Source organism: Canis lupus, chromosome 7 (assembly GCF_003254725.2).
Source record: "Canis lupus dingo isolate Sandy chromosome 7, ASM325472v2, whole genome shotgun sequence".
Lineage (NCBI taxonomy): Eukaryota > Metazoa > Chordata > Mammalia > Carnivora > Canidae > Canis > Canis lupus.
Window position 1 is genome coordinate 26,957,337 of NC_064249.1, and position 14,631 is coordinate 26,971,967.

Sequence of the window (14,631 nt, forward strand, 5' to 3'; positions counted from 1 at the left end):
TGTCTTAAGCTTTATATAAAGGGCTAATGCTGTAATTGCTCAAGGCTCTAATTGGCTAAGGCACCACCGCAGGGAAGCACCCCATAACAAGCAGATATACAGATACAAAATCAACTGTGGAAGAAAAAAAATAACTTTCGGGTCCTCTATGGAGTTTGGAGCAGTCTCACCATCATGCCTTGGTAGAGAAACTATTAGAAGCTTCCCTCCTAGGTGGGATGTTTCTATCCAAGTCAGCCTGGGTCTGAGTAGTAGTCTCGCATATTGAGTCTAACATCCGGCTTTCAGAAGCTTAAGTTGACTACCCATGCTTCACTGTTACTCAGCATGACTACTAGCCAATTGAATCAGAATCTCAAGTTAGTGTCTCGTTATCGTCATTTTTTTTAAAGGTACAATCAAATTATTTTTTTAAAGATTTATTTAATTATTTATGAGAGACAGAGGGAGAGAGACGGAGACACAGGCAGAGGGAGAAGCAGGCTCCGTGCAGGGAGCCCAACGTGGGACTCAATCCCAGGTCTCCAGGATCACACCCTGGGCCAAAGCCAGGCGCTAGACCGTGGAGCCACCCAGGGATCCCCTCGTTATCATCAATTTTAAAGCTTTACAGGTGATTCAACTTCAGGTAATTGAGTGGAGAGTCCTTGTCCTCCTAGCAAGGCATTTTCCTACTAGTTACAGTGTTTCAACTTAAAAAAGTACTAAAACACGACCGACAAGGGACCTATAAGTATTAAGTGATAAAGATGCGTAATACAAATGATGAGGAAAAAATGAGTAAAACAATCCGCCTGGGACGTGTGTGGGAGGAATGGATAAGTGAAACAAGAGAAAGTAAAAACAAATCTGGAATGGTTTTGGATTACTGTTCTCAGCTACTTGAGTATCATATTTAAATCTCCAAGCCTAAGGGGAGGAGGGGGTGAAAGAACCCTGGAGTGGCCATACAAGGGTGACTTCCCATCCGAATCCTGAAGGCTCTGTCTGGACCTAGTTATTTTAGGTTAAGAAGTAAAGGGTGTAGGGGAAAACAGCCCTCGTCCCAAATCTGTCCAAACTAGCTGTGCATCCTCAGGTAAATCTCCTTCTGGTCCAGAGATTCCAAACGTCTAGAATGAGGACGGGACTGGCAACCCGCAATGTCTCCCTGCTAGTCTAGTCTACCTGCATCGATAGACAAGGGCTCACACGTCTTTCTTCTGAAAAGGCCCCAGACGGTCCGTAGCCGTCCTGGGACTGCGAACCATCCTCCTTGTCCTTGTGTTCTCCTCGGCTTCCTTAGCCCAGGGGGACGGGCTGCGCACAAAGCATCATCTTCTAAACGCCTCGGCAGCCCGGACCCGGCGCTGGGACCCGGCCCGCCACCCTGAGTGACTCCTCCGAGCCCCCTCCGCCGCCTCGGGACGCTCTCCGCTCCCGCCCTCCGAGCCCGGCTCGCCCGGCTCGCTCGACTCCCTCGACCATCTCCGCAGCCTGGGCCCGCCCCCTCCGCCTGGCGCCAGGCCGCGGAGCGCCGATCCGCTCGATGAGCGGGGGCGCTGCGGCGGCGGAGCGGCAGACGCCGGGTCCGCGCCCACTGTGTCCCCCTCCCCGCCTTCTTCCTGCGCTTCCCACTCCTTCCCCCGCCCTCGCAGCGCTGCCGGCCCGGCGGAGCGGCCCGGACCTCCCGGGAGGCTCAGGTACGGCGCCCGCCGCCGCGGCGGGAGGGGCTGATGTGAGGAGGAAGGAAACGGAGACGACGCCCCTGTTCCGCCGCCTCCCAACGTCCGCCTGGCTGCGGGGCCGGCCTGGGGGGGCCGGGGAGGGCCCCCCGCCTGGGGGAAGGCGGGCTTCGGGCGGGGCGTGGCGGAGGAGGACGACCGGGACTGGGGGCGGCTGCGGGGGAGATGGGAGAGGAGGCGGAGGGCGTGGGGCGCGCTGGAGGAGAGTGGGTTCCGGGGGCGGAGAGGACAGAGTTAGGAGCAGATGTCGGGGGACGTGGCCTGTGCGACAGATGGGGGGGGGGACGCGGTGAGCCGAGCTGCTTGCTGGAGGCCCTGGGTCGGTTTGCGTGCTTAAAGTCGCGGGAGAAAGAGCGCCGACCGTACTGCGTTTATGAGGGCCAGAGGCGGTGTGAGTCCTCGTAGTCTGACAGTCGTGGGTAACCTCTCCTGGCCGTGCCCTTCCACGTCACGTGTTTCTGCGAACCTGCACCCACCGGGACTGTTGATGGAGACAGGAAGAGGAGTCAGAAGGGGAATGGAGGCCGGGAAGAGGGAAATCTGTGCCCAGATTCAAGCTTTTTGTGAAACCAACACATAGGGGTTTTTCTTTTCTGTGCAAAGCAGAAAAGAAGCCAACATTCATTAAACAACAGGTTAGAAGTGTATTACATGTGAAGACAGTGAATAGAGAACTTACTGCCCCTTCAAAAAACATTTCTATATGAAATTGTAGAAGTATGATGATGACATAAGAAGCCTATGGTGATGTGACATTTTGTAAGCGAACTGTATATTACTGTTCAACTCTCGGTGTTGACATGTATCGTGGAAGCTCTCTTACTTACTTATGTACCTATACACAATTCCCCGAATTTATGTGTATTTTTTTTGCAGGAGAAATTTTAGGTAGAAATATATTCCTAATTTCTGAACATTATTTCTACTAGTTGTTTGGCACAAATCATCAGTTGCCCTGTGCTTCATGAAGTATAGTTAATCTTGCCTGATGCTTTGCTGATGGACTTTCTGTCAGACGCTGGTTTCTTGCCTTCATGATCCTTGGATTAGAGGACCTGACTGGGGTTTCCTCATCATTAAACTTGTAGCTTTACTGTGTATTTCATAAAGTAAGTCTGCAATTTTTTTGCCTTAGTTATGAAAGCAGCCCATTTGTTGGGTTTAAAATAATAATGTGTGTATAATTAAAAGAAAAACGTAGATTTTTCAGTTGTTTCCATTGTCATCTGTTTTTTTCCTGCATTCTGTAACATTTCCGTGTGAATGAATTATTCTGAAATCAAAGTGTAGGAAATAAAATGGGCCAGATGTACGTGACAGAAATATTGTGGAATAAAGAACTCTAGAGCTGTTACTTAGGTAGCAAGATTTGATTTTTGTTACAAGTGGTTAAGTTTTTTGTTTAGAAGCATTTCTTATCAAAGAAGACTGTCAATTTGTTTCGATAGGAAACCAACTTAAAATAAATACTTTTGTTTGGTTTATGAGACTAAACTCTGGGCTAGTATATAATATTAGCCAGCGAACTGATGTCTAATTATACTTAAAGATCTTAAAGAGTTGTTTCTTCTCATGAAAAGGAAGAGAGGGCTCCTGGTTTCTAATAGGGAAGTAGTCTTTCTAGAACAGAACCTGAAAGGCAATTAGTTGAGTAAATATTAAAACCGATCATGCATAGCCATTGATTAATTTGAACCTGTGTTTCTGCTGTTTCAATCAGTAGTGTTACGTATCTTTATTAGGGCTTGGTTCTCTCTTAGTTTCTTAGTGCCTACTTTAAAGGAGTGTCATAAAAACTAAAAGAAAATACATGTAAATCCCTGAGCACAGCGCCTACCACAGAGTAAAAGATTCAGTACCTTAGCTATTCGCATTTTTCATCTATCTTCTACTCCAAGATACTGAAAACTAAATTTGCATGTCAGCTTTTTCTCAAGAAAATTTGAATAAACTGCATAGTCAAGCATTTTCCTGGAAAATCACAATGCATATTAACATATAACAAGCTGAGACTTTCTGTAGCAAAAAAAATAAAACTAAAAAGCCTGTCTCTGTTTAACCCACTACTTACTTTATCCTTTTCTTGGAGTCTGGTGCTGTGCTTTAGTATAGGATGTTATAACTTACACAATATTTTTATGTATTACCTGATTTGACCATCCAAACTTCACGTGGATACCTAGAAATCACTATTTTACAGATGAAGAAACTGAATAATTGTTTAATCGACTAACTAAAAAATGTGAAAAGACAGGAGTGTTCTGCTGTCTGTTAATTCCAGGTTAAAAATTTTAAAGCATTTAATGTCTCATTTTCTCCTAATTTCTCCCCTCTCTTAAGCAATCCACTCTTGAATTTTGTAAAAACTTTTCACTAGTTTCCCCTACATGTTCTCTTTTAAAAGTTACACCTATTTTAATAGTTTTAACTATTTTTTAATGTATTGAGGCCTGGCGTGGAGGACAGGATCACGTGGAATGAAGCAAAGGCGGAAGGCGGGTAGTTTGAAGTCAGAGAAGTGAAGGAGGCTCCATTGTACAAGGCCTTGAACACTATTTAAGTAATTTATCTTGTGCCCCCAAAATCTCGAATCAGATGGAATTTATTTTTCTCTTCAAGGTGGCGAATACTTACTCTGCTGGGAAACAGAAGAGTACTTCTTGAGTAAAAAGTATGCCTCCCAAGTTCAAGCGCCACCTAAATGATGATGATGTCACTGGTTCTGTGAAAAGTGAAAGGGTGAGTTTAGAATCTTAATTTCTCAAACAGATTCAAATAAGTTTTTATTCCTTTTTCTAGTCTTTCAAAGTGAATTTTATACAAGTACAGAGCATCTTATTCAGAACTCTGGAACAGAATATGACTGGAATTCAGAGTTTTTCAGATTTTAGAAAGATAGTTAAGTGCATATTATATAATAGCCTTTTTGCATCTGGAGCAGCACCTCCAAAAATATTAGTATTTCTCGGAGAAATGTTTGATTACTGGGGGCCTGTGTGAGGCAGTCGGTTCCGCATTGGGCTCTTGGTTTCGGCTCAGGTCATGATTATCAGGGCTATGAGATCAAGCTCTGAGTCAGGCTTTGCATTGGGTGTAGAGCCTGCTTAAGTTTCTCTCTTTCCTCCTCCTCTCCCCATCTCTCCCACGCTAAAAAAAAAAAAAAAGAAAAAAGAAAGAAATGTCTCATTGCTGTAAGTGTATAAGTAAAGCATATAAATAAATTAGCTAGCATCAATTCAGGTCAGGTTTTCCTACAAATATGTTTTGGCTTCAAACTTACGAAACCTTGATTTTCAGAACTTTTTAGATTTTTGGAATTTCAGATAAAGGATTTTAGTTCTATAATTGTCTCAGAGTCTAGAGTGTTTTTTATATAGTGTTCAATTTCTGATTTATCCCAGAACATTCTATGCAGATATGTGTACATCTAGAAGTTTTGCAGAATCTTGAAAAGATAGCATTTGAAAGGAATGTGGTAGATAGGTTACTTTTAAAATAAGTACTCAAGAAATACTTATTGAGGAAAGGAATTAGTGTTTTTCTTTTTTATCTAGCAACCTGAAGCCCTCACTCACTTCCTATCTTATTACTGTTCCTTCATTTACTGATTCATTTATTGACCACCTGCCATTGTGCTAAAAAACTGGAGGGCATAGTCTGCTTGACTTTATTTTACACATTCCTGTTTTGTACAAGCTCTGAATCTCATTATTCACTCTTTCCAACATCTTATGATGTAAAAGTGTCTTTTAGTACAATATGGGAAACATTTGTGTTTTCATTATTTTTTTTTTAAGATTTTATTTATTCATGAGAGACACAGAGAGGCAGAGAGAGAGGCAGTGGGAGAATCAGGCATCCCGTGGAGAGCCCAATCTAGAACTTGATCCCAGGACCCTGGGATCACAACCTTAGCCAAAAGCAGAGGCCCAGCCACTGAGCCACCCAGACATCCCTGTCTTTTCCTTATTCTAACTCTCTTTGTGGTTTGTTTTTTACTTAAAGGGGTAGAATCCACCAATAGACAATTGCTAGGAAGCTTTTCAAAATAAGTTTTATGTATATACTTAAAATTAAAAATATAGTCTCAATTCCACTGCTAAGACTATAACTATGGCACTTTCTTTTTATGTTGTTGGTTGGTTACTACCACAATTTATTGTAAAAATAGGATATTAAACCAGAATTGAATAAAACTGGCTATTTAAATAGAGACCTCTTTTTGAATGTGTATTAGATGGTGAAATTTGATAACTGATTCTAATAATTTATGAATTACTTTTAAGAACTTTAAAGTGTAGTTCTACTTTTCTTTAGTAACAGCTTTATTGAGCTGTAATTCACATGCCATACAATTAACTTTTAAAGTGTACAATTCAGTGGTTTTTAGTGTATCTGCAGAATTGTGCAACTATCACCGCAGTCAACCTTAGAACATTTTCATCATTGTAAAAAAGAAATCCTGTATCTTTTAGCATTTGTCCTCCATTCTTCTCATCCTCTCAACTCTAGACAACCACCAGTCTATAGATTTGTCTACTCTGGGCATTTTATATAAATGGAATCCTACAATCTGTTGTCTCTGTAATTGGCTTTTTGGATTTAAATCATGTTTTTGAAGTTCATCCATGTTGTAACATGTGTCGGTATCCCATTCCTTTTTACTGCTGAATAATATCACAGTAAATGGATATATCACATCCATTCATCATTGTTGGACATTCAGGTTTTTTGGGAATATTAATGATTTTTTTCATACTACTTCTGGCTGTTGGCTTTTTGGCTATTTGACTGTTAAGAAGAACAGTGCTGTTGGGGTGCCTGGGTGGCACAGTTAGGCAGCCACCTCTTGGTTTTGGCTCAGGTCGTGAGATCAAGCCTTCCCGTTGGCCTCCACACTCAGCATGAAATCTGCTAAAGACTTTTTCTCCCTCTCATTCTGCCCCTTCCCCCTCCCCACATACATGCACAGTGCTTTTTCTCTCTAAAATAAATAAATCTTTAAAAAATAAAATAAAATAAATAAAATAAAATAAAATAAAATAATCTTAAAAGAAAAAATAGCAGTGCTGGAGCACCTGGGTGGCTTAGTCAAGTGAGCATCTGACTCTTGATTTCAGCTCAGGTCATGATCCCAGAGTCGTGAGATTGAGTGCCACATTGGGCTCCACATGAGTTTGGGGTCTGCTTGAGATTCTCTCTTCCTCTCCCTCTGCCGTGTTCTCCCCTGACTGCCCCCAAACACTTGTATTCTCTCTCAAATAAATAAGTCTTTAAAAAAAAAAAAATAGCAGTGCTATGAACATTCAAATGCAAGTTTTAAACATGTTTCCATTTCTCTTGTTCGAACACCTAGGAGTGGGATTGCTGGGTTAGTTATGATCAATCTCTAGAAGAATTGCCAGATTGTTTTCTAAAGTGCCTGCATAATTTTTGCATTCCCATCAGCAGTGTATGTGGATTCCATTTTCTCCACATTTCTCCTACCAACAAGTTGCTCCTCATCACCAATTTCTCATCAAATTGATTATTTAAAAATTTTTTTGATTATTTAATGCCTTTGTCCCAAAATCCATCTTTGCATTAATATTGCAAACCCTAACATTCTTTTCGTTAGAATTTGCTGATGTATTTTTTCCACCTCTTTTTTTCATACTTTGACATTCATTTAGGTGAATTTTTTATAAACAGATATTTGCTGGAATTCTTGGACTCTAATCATGTGTAGTTTTTAGTTTTAATAGGAGCATTCAAACCATCACATTTGTTATGATAACAAACATATTTGGGCTTTTTCTGTATTAGCCAGTCCCTCTGCTGGCCATGAATGCCTTTTCCCCTGATCATTGGTTGGCCCTTTGCTATCATTTGGATCTCAGCTTAAGTTTCACTTCTTGAGAGTGATTTTCCATGACAACCTAATCTCATTTAGTCACCCTGTCACTTTCTCTCCTGTCACTGTTTCAGTTCTCTGCATAGCATTTGTTACTATCAGGTATTTTTCTATGAGAATTCAGACCTTCTCTGTCTTGTTCAAAGCTGGTGCTTACCTAGAACAGTGCCTAGCACATAGAATATGTGCAAATGTATTTATTAAATGAATATTGAGGGGGATCCCTGGGAGGCTCAGCGGTTTAGCGCCTGCCTTCAGCCCAGGGCGTGATCCTGGAGTCCTGGGATTGAGTCCCGCATCAGGCTTCCTGCATAGTGTCTGCTTCTCCCTCTGCCTATGTCTCTGCCTCTCTCTCTCTGTCTCTCTCATAAATAAATAAATAAATAAATAAAATCTTAAAAAAATGAATATTGAATCCTATTTTCATTGTCTCAGTCTCTGTGATGTTATATATTATACATAGATATAGTTCATTATATTTCATGTTTTCTCTCTTTTCCCTGACTACTTTGGCAGATTGTTTTTCATCATCTCTCCCCATCCCCAGTATCATTAGGTAGTTTTAAAATGTCCTTCTTTTCTCTCTCTCTCTTTTTTGTTCTTAACTTCATATCTTAACAGTAATGTTTAAATCTGTGTTCTCTATCAGTATACTAAAGACCAAATATACCCCTTCCATTGCTTTACTTTGTCATTCCAGCCAGCTTCCTGCATCCCCTGTTCCTTTCCCCGGTGAGGTACACCCCTTACTCTTACTTCTGCACTTCATCCTTCCACTCCTGCATCTAGGTTTTATTGGAACAATTTTGGGCTCTTTTATTTATTTTTTAATTTAATTTTATTTTTTTTAAAGATTTTATTTATTCATGAACTACAGAGAGAGTGAGGGGCAGAGACACAGGCAGAGGGAGAGGAGGCTCCATGCCAGAAGTCCGATGTGGGACTCGATCCTGGGTCTCCAGGATCACACCCTGGGCTGCAGGCGGCGCTAAACCGCTGTGCCACCGGGGCTGAATTTTGGGTTCTTTCAGAGTTTTTCTTTATATTATGCCGTTTCTTTTTCAATATCTATAAGATAAAGTTCACAATCACATTATCATCATTTATTCAGATTTGACCAAATGTTTTATTAGATTCATCAATTGTATCAATGTCTTAGAATTTTTATTCTAATTTAATTGGAGTTTTTTTGGCTGGTGAAATTCCTTGAGTAATTTTCTCATAAAAGGCACATAGGTGATGTATCTGTTTCCTATTGTTGTTGTAACAAATTACCACAAATACAAAACATGAATTTACCATTTTATACTTCTGGGGACCAGAAGTCCAAAATGGGTCTTCCTGGGCTAAAATCATGGCTCTAGCAGGCTATGTTTCTTCTGGAGGGGCTAGGGGAGAATCTGTTTCCTTGCCTTTCCTAGCTTCTAGAGGCCGCCTGTGGTCTTCGGCTCATGCTCCTTCCACTGTCTTTAAAACCAGCAAAGATCTTCTAACTCCTCCCCTTCCCTTTGTTCTTTCCCTCCCTGTATTCTCTCTCACCATTCTCACTCTTTCTGTCCCTTTTACTCTGGCATTTCTGCCTCCCTATTTTAAGAACTCTTGTGATTCTGCCTCCTTTTAAGAATTCGTGTGATTATGTTGGGCCCACATGAATGATCCCTGTTGATTTTCCCATCTCAAGATTTTTAACTTAATCACATCTGCAGAGTCTCTTAGCATACAAGGAAATCTGTTCACAGGTTTCAAGGATTAAGACAAGGATATCTTGGGGAGTTATTATTCTGCCTACAAGTTATACTCTAAGTTCTTGCATGCTGAAAAGGTGTTGTTGCAAGAGGGTGCGATCATCTTCATCATAAGGAAAATAGTTACATCTTATAAGATAAAAGTATAAAGTTGTTTTTGTTTTGAAGTTCTAATATGTGTAGAGGGTCATTTGTGAACTATGAAGGTAATAGGTAGACTGTGCCAATTATTAACCCTGTCTCCCAGCTCCAAATCTGTCTTCTGTACTCCTCTCTCATTCTGGAGCTGGCTCTGCAACTACGTTTCTTCTTTGCCACCTAGCTTCTTATTAGGTTCTGCTGGTAGAAGGAGACCGAAGGAGACCGGATGGAAAGCAGGAGAGAGAAGGGACTTAACTTCTTTCTGATTGCCTACGGTTCCTTATTCCTCTACTGGCTTTGGTGACCTTTCTGCCTTATAGTCAGTCATGGGATCCTGATACTATAAGCATTTTCTTTGTAAGGTTGGCATATGTGGTTCTGTCTTTTGGCTTATAGTGAAGCACAACTGATCACTCTTGTCTCTGGAACCTTGGAGTTAAGAAATTTCACTAGGGGGACTCCTGGGTGGCTCAATGGTTAAGCGTCTGCCTTTGGCCCAGGGTGTGATCCTGGAGTCCCAGGATCGAGTCCCACATTGGTCTCCCTGCATGGAGCCTGCTTCTCTTTCTGCCTATGTCTCTGCCTCTCTCTATGTCTCTCATGAATAAATAAATAAAATCTTAAAAAAAAAAAAAAAAAAGAAATTTCACCAGGGTAGAACTCCGTTCATTACTCCCTGACAGTTTGTAAGCCTTTTGAATCTGAAAACTTGTCTTTTTTTTTTTTTTTTTTTTTTTGACAGAGAAATCTTCTGGAAGATGATTCAGATGAAGAAGAAGACTTTTTTCTGTAAGTTTTTGGTTTTAACAGCTTTATTGGGGTATAATTAACATCTAATAAAATATATAGAGAGTATGTGGATTTTGATACATGTACTATACACCTGTGAAATTATCACCAAAATCAAATGATAAACATAACCATCACCTCAAAAGTTTCCTCATACTCCTTGGTAATCTATCACTCCCCCAATCTCTAGGCAACCATTGATCTGTTTTGTATTTTCTAGAATCTTTTAAATAAATGGTATCAGACAGTATGCCTTATTTTTTTAATGGCTTTATTCGCTTTGCATAATTATTTTGAGATTGATCCATACTGTCACATGTATCAGCGATTCCTTTTTTATTTCTGAGAAGTATTCCATTATCTGAATGTACTGCAATTCATTCATCCATTCACTTATTGGTAGATATTTAGGGTGTTTATAGTTTTTGTTATTATGAATAAAGTGGCTATAAACATTTACGTACAAGTTTTTGAGTGGGCTTATGCTTTCAGTTCTCTTGGGAAAATACTTAGGAGTTAGTTGAGTGACTGGTATATTTGTACAGCTGTTTTCAAAAGTGGTGTACGTTTCATATTCCCACTAGCATTGTACAAGAGTTCTAGTCCAAATCTCATTAAGTACTATATACATTCAATGTTTTAATTTTAGCCGTTCTTACAGGTATGTGGTGTTACCTCACTATAGTTTTAATTTGCATTTCCCTAATGACAGATCATATTGGTCATCATTTTTTGTGTGTATTTGCCATCCTCATATCTTCTTTGATAAAGTACATTAAAATCTTTTGCCAAAAAAAAAAAAAAAAAAAAATCTTTTGCCCAGTTCTAAATGTGTCTTCTTATTCAGTTGTTTATGTATTCAAAATACAAGTTCTGTGTCAGATATGTCTTACAGATATTTACTTAGTCTGTAACTTAATCTTTTTTCATAATAGTATCTTTTGAAGATCAAACTGATTTTGATAAAATCAATTTATTACATTTTTTTCTTTTATTGTTTTTGCTTATTTAAGAAATATATGCCAAACCCAAGTTCACTAAGATTTTCTCCTATGTTCTCTTATAGGAGTTTTATAGTTTTAGCTTTTACATTTAGGTCTATAATCTATTTCAAATGAATTTTTTATATATAGTTGAAGTAAGGGTGAAGGGTGATTTTTTTGTTTTTGTTGTTGCATACAGCTATCCAGTTGTTCCACCACTATCTGATGAAAAGATTATCCTTTTCCCATTGAATTGCCCTGATACTTTGCCAGTTAATTGACCTGATCTATCCTTTACAGTTATGATTAGAAAGAGCTGTGTTCCTACAGGCCTAGATTTATTTGCAAAGTCAGGAAGGAGAACATATTGTTGCAGTTTTCCCCTGAGATTGAGGTAGAGGGGTGTGCCTGAGGGGAAACATTGGCCGCCTTTGTTATAATGTTGCAATGTTTTTGTAGAGGCTTTCCCCCTCCCAAATAAAAACGTTTTATAGAAAGTAATTGGGGATCCCTGGGTGGCGCAGCGGTTTGGCGCCTGCCTTTGGCCCAGGGTGTGATCCTGGAGTTCCAGGATCAAGTCCCATGTCGGGCTTCCTGCATAGAGCCTGCTTCTCCCTCTGCCTGTGTCTCTGCCTCTCTCTCTCTCTCTCTCTGTGACTATCATAAATAAATAAAAATTAAAAAAAATAAAAAATAAAAATAGAAAGTAATTGACAGCTGTAAAGCAGTGAACAAAAAGAGCTTGCCAGATAGGAAGCAAATCCATTAACAGGAAATAGTATCACTTTGGCAAGGTCAGATGAAGTGGGAAGATAATTTCCTACATATGACACGATTTCCAAAGAGTCACAAAGCTAATTGCCATGGTGCCAATTATGGTGAAAAGCCTTAGATCTAGAGCAATAGCTGCCTGTCAGAAAGGAATTTAGGATTGAACAGAAGGCCAGAAGGTTGAATAAGTGATTCCTTCATGGTAAGCTGGATATCCTTGTAAGAAACACTTCAGACCAGTAGTGTACCACCGGAAATCTGCTCCCAAATAATGTGCATCTTTCAGATGGCCTGACAGCCAACTGGCTGAAAGTGCAGCTTCCACACACTGTGGCCCTGTCTGAGTGTTGAAAGGGAGACAAAACAAATTTTTAAAAAATTAATCAACACCCAGGTTTATAGCAGCATTATTCACAATAGCCAAAAGATAGCGCAAGCTAAAGGTCAATCAACAGGTGAATGGATAAACAAAGGGTGATATATCTGTACGATAGAATATTACTTGGCCTTTATTAGTCAGTCTTAAAAAGGAAGGAAATTCTGACACATGCTACAACATGAATGAACCTCAAAAACATTATGCTAAGTGAAAGAAGCTGATCACAAAAGTATAAATTTTACATCATTCCACTTATATGAAGAACCTAGAGTAGACAAAGTCATGGAGACACAAAGTAGAATGGAGGTTGACAGGAGCTAAGCAGAGGAGGAATGGGAGTTAGTGTTTAACTGGTACAAATCTTTTTTTTTTTTTTTTTTTTTTTTTTAAAGTAAGATCTACACCGAACATGGGGCTCAAATTCAGCACACTGAGATGAGGAGTAGCATGCTCTACCAACTGAGCCTGGTACCCGATTCTAAGTTTTAAAAATTTTTGTGCGTACACCCTATTCTCTATCATCAGAGGAATGCTAATTACCCAAAATATCTCAAAGTTTTTATTTCCAGAATCTTAAAATGGATTGGTTGAAATGATATAACACATGACAAATAATTGGAGAAATGTTGGTATTTTTGTAGACTCTTAGATTTCCCTTTAGCTTTGTTGATAAGTTTAAGATGAGTAACAAAAGTGTTTTGAATGGATTTCCTCTATATTCATTCCTGATAATCAGCATTTTATGATAACCTAATTCAAAGGTGAATTTACTTTTAGTGTTCTATAATTGATCATAAAGTTATTCATAGTCACTGGCATTTCAGTTCTCATGGTTTCAGAGTTTAGTGATTAGAACAACCTATATATAAACAAAGGATTATATAAACCCTATTTTCTCTGAAAATTTTAACATTTAGAAGAATTAGGTTAGTTGTGGCTAGCACCGACCAGTGAATAGCATGAATACCAGCACTGAATACCAGTGAAGTACAGATGTGTGGTTACATATCATTTAGTTCAGCAATACCAGTAAAATATGATTTCTTATAATAGATGATCCATGTTTAGAACTAAGCTTGATTGTATGTATTTTTTTTATGCTCTCATTATGAATATGTACTCGGTATTTTGTTTTCAGAAGGGGACCATCTGGACCAAGATTTGGACCTAGAAGTGATAAAATTAAGCAGTAAGTTCCTGAGCTACTCATTTGTTTAAGTGATTGTCATATTTCTGCATGGGCCCGGGGTTAGCAATCTGCACCTATGATTCAAATCTAGTTGCTGCCTATTTTTCTGAATAAAGTTTTATTGGAACACAAGCATGCCTATTTATTTTCTTATTATCTGTGGCTGCTTTAAAATTACAGTGGCAGATTTGAGTAGTTGTGACAGAGACCTTGTGACTCGCAAAATCTGAAATATTTATTACCTGTCTGGCCTTTTACACAAAAAGTTTGCTGAGCCCTGATGTATATAACTACTGGATTGTAAAAACCCAATAATTCTTTTTAGTTTCACAAAGCTACCTCTGAATAATAGATAAGGAAATCCAATTCCTCTTGGTTTTTCTTAACCTGATTATTTTTTGTCAAATCCATTTATTTAGCATAATCTCAAGGTCCATTTTGGTTTTAAATCTATAGCTTGGGATCCCTGGGTGGCTCAGCAGTTTAGTACCTGCCTTTGGCCTAGGGCGCAATCCTGGAGTCCTGGGATCGAGTTCCACGTCGGGCTCCCGGCATGGAGCCTGCTTCTCCCTCTGCCTGTGTCTCTGCCTCTCTCTCTCTCTCTCTCTATCATGAATAAATAAATAAATCTTAAAAAATAAATAAATCTATAGCTTGATTCCCATTTTTAGAATTAATGGAAATAATATAATAGATTTAGTTTTTTGAAGTATAATATTTTTTTGTATTCCTCCAGAACTTTTTTTTTCCTCCAGAACTTTTTTATATCTATTATTTATCCTAATTCCTATATTGCTCTAAGATTTATGGCTTTCAGTTTAAAGCTTTTTCTGTGTATGTTGGTGATGTTGGTGTTGGTATGTTGGTGTATGTTCTGTGTAGGTTGATGGGTGATGCTATAGTAAACGCATCCAATGTTAGAAGGATCTGGATCCTGAGAGAAGAGAGGAATTGGAGGAGCAGTGAAATAGCCCTGGAAACTGACTAGTTTTGAAGACTAACTGTGGACGATGAACT

The 14,631-nt window shown here is 39.3% G+C and overlaps 1 protein-coding gene across 7 annotated transcripts in view; it reads left to right on the top strand.

Moving 5' to 3' along the window:
* The first annotated feature begins 1,524 nt into the window (after positions 1 to 1,524).
* The window catches only part of VAMP4 (vesicle associated membrane protein 4), a 30,595-nt gene continuing 17,488 nt past the window's right edge, over positions 1,525 to 14,631 (top strand). For 2 of the 7 annotated variants that reach the window (XR_003129175.3, XM_025430337.3), the window contains exons 1-4: positions 1,525 to 1,682; positions 4,344 to 4,463; positions 10,246 to 10,292; positions 13,564 to 13,614. Coding sequence is in view for 5 of the 7 variants with exons in the window: in XM_025430337.3 (XP_025286122.1) it covers positions 4,398 to 4,463; positions 10,246 to 10,292; positions 13,564 to 13,614 (164 nt within the window). In the remaining 2 variants the exon portion in view is untranslated. Of the gene's footprint in view, positions 1,683 to 2,009; positions 2,360 to 2,653; positions 2,834 to 4,343; positions 4,464 to 10,245; positions 10,293 to 13,563; positions 13,615 to 14,631 lie in introns of those variants that run through there. The other 5 variants (XR_007411913.1, XM_025430340.3, XM_025430338.2 and 2 more) reach the window with 4 other exon arrangements.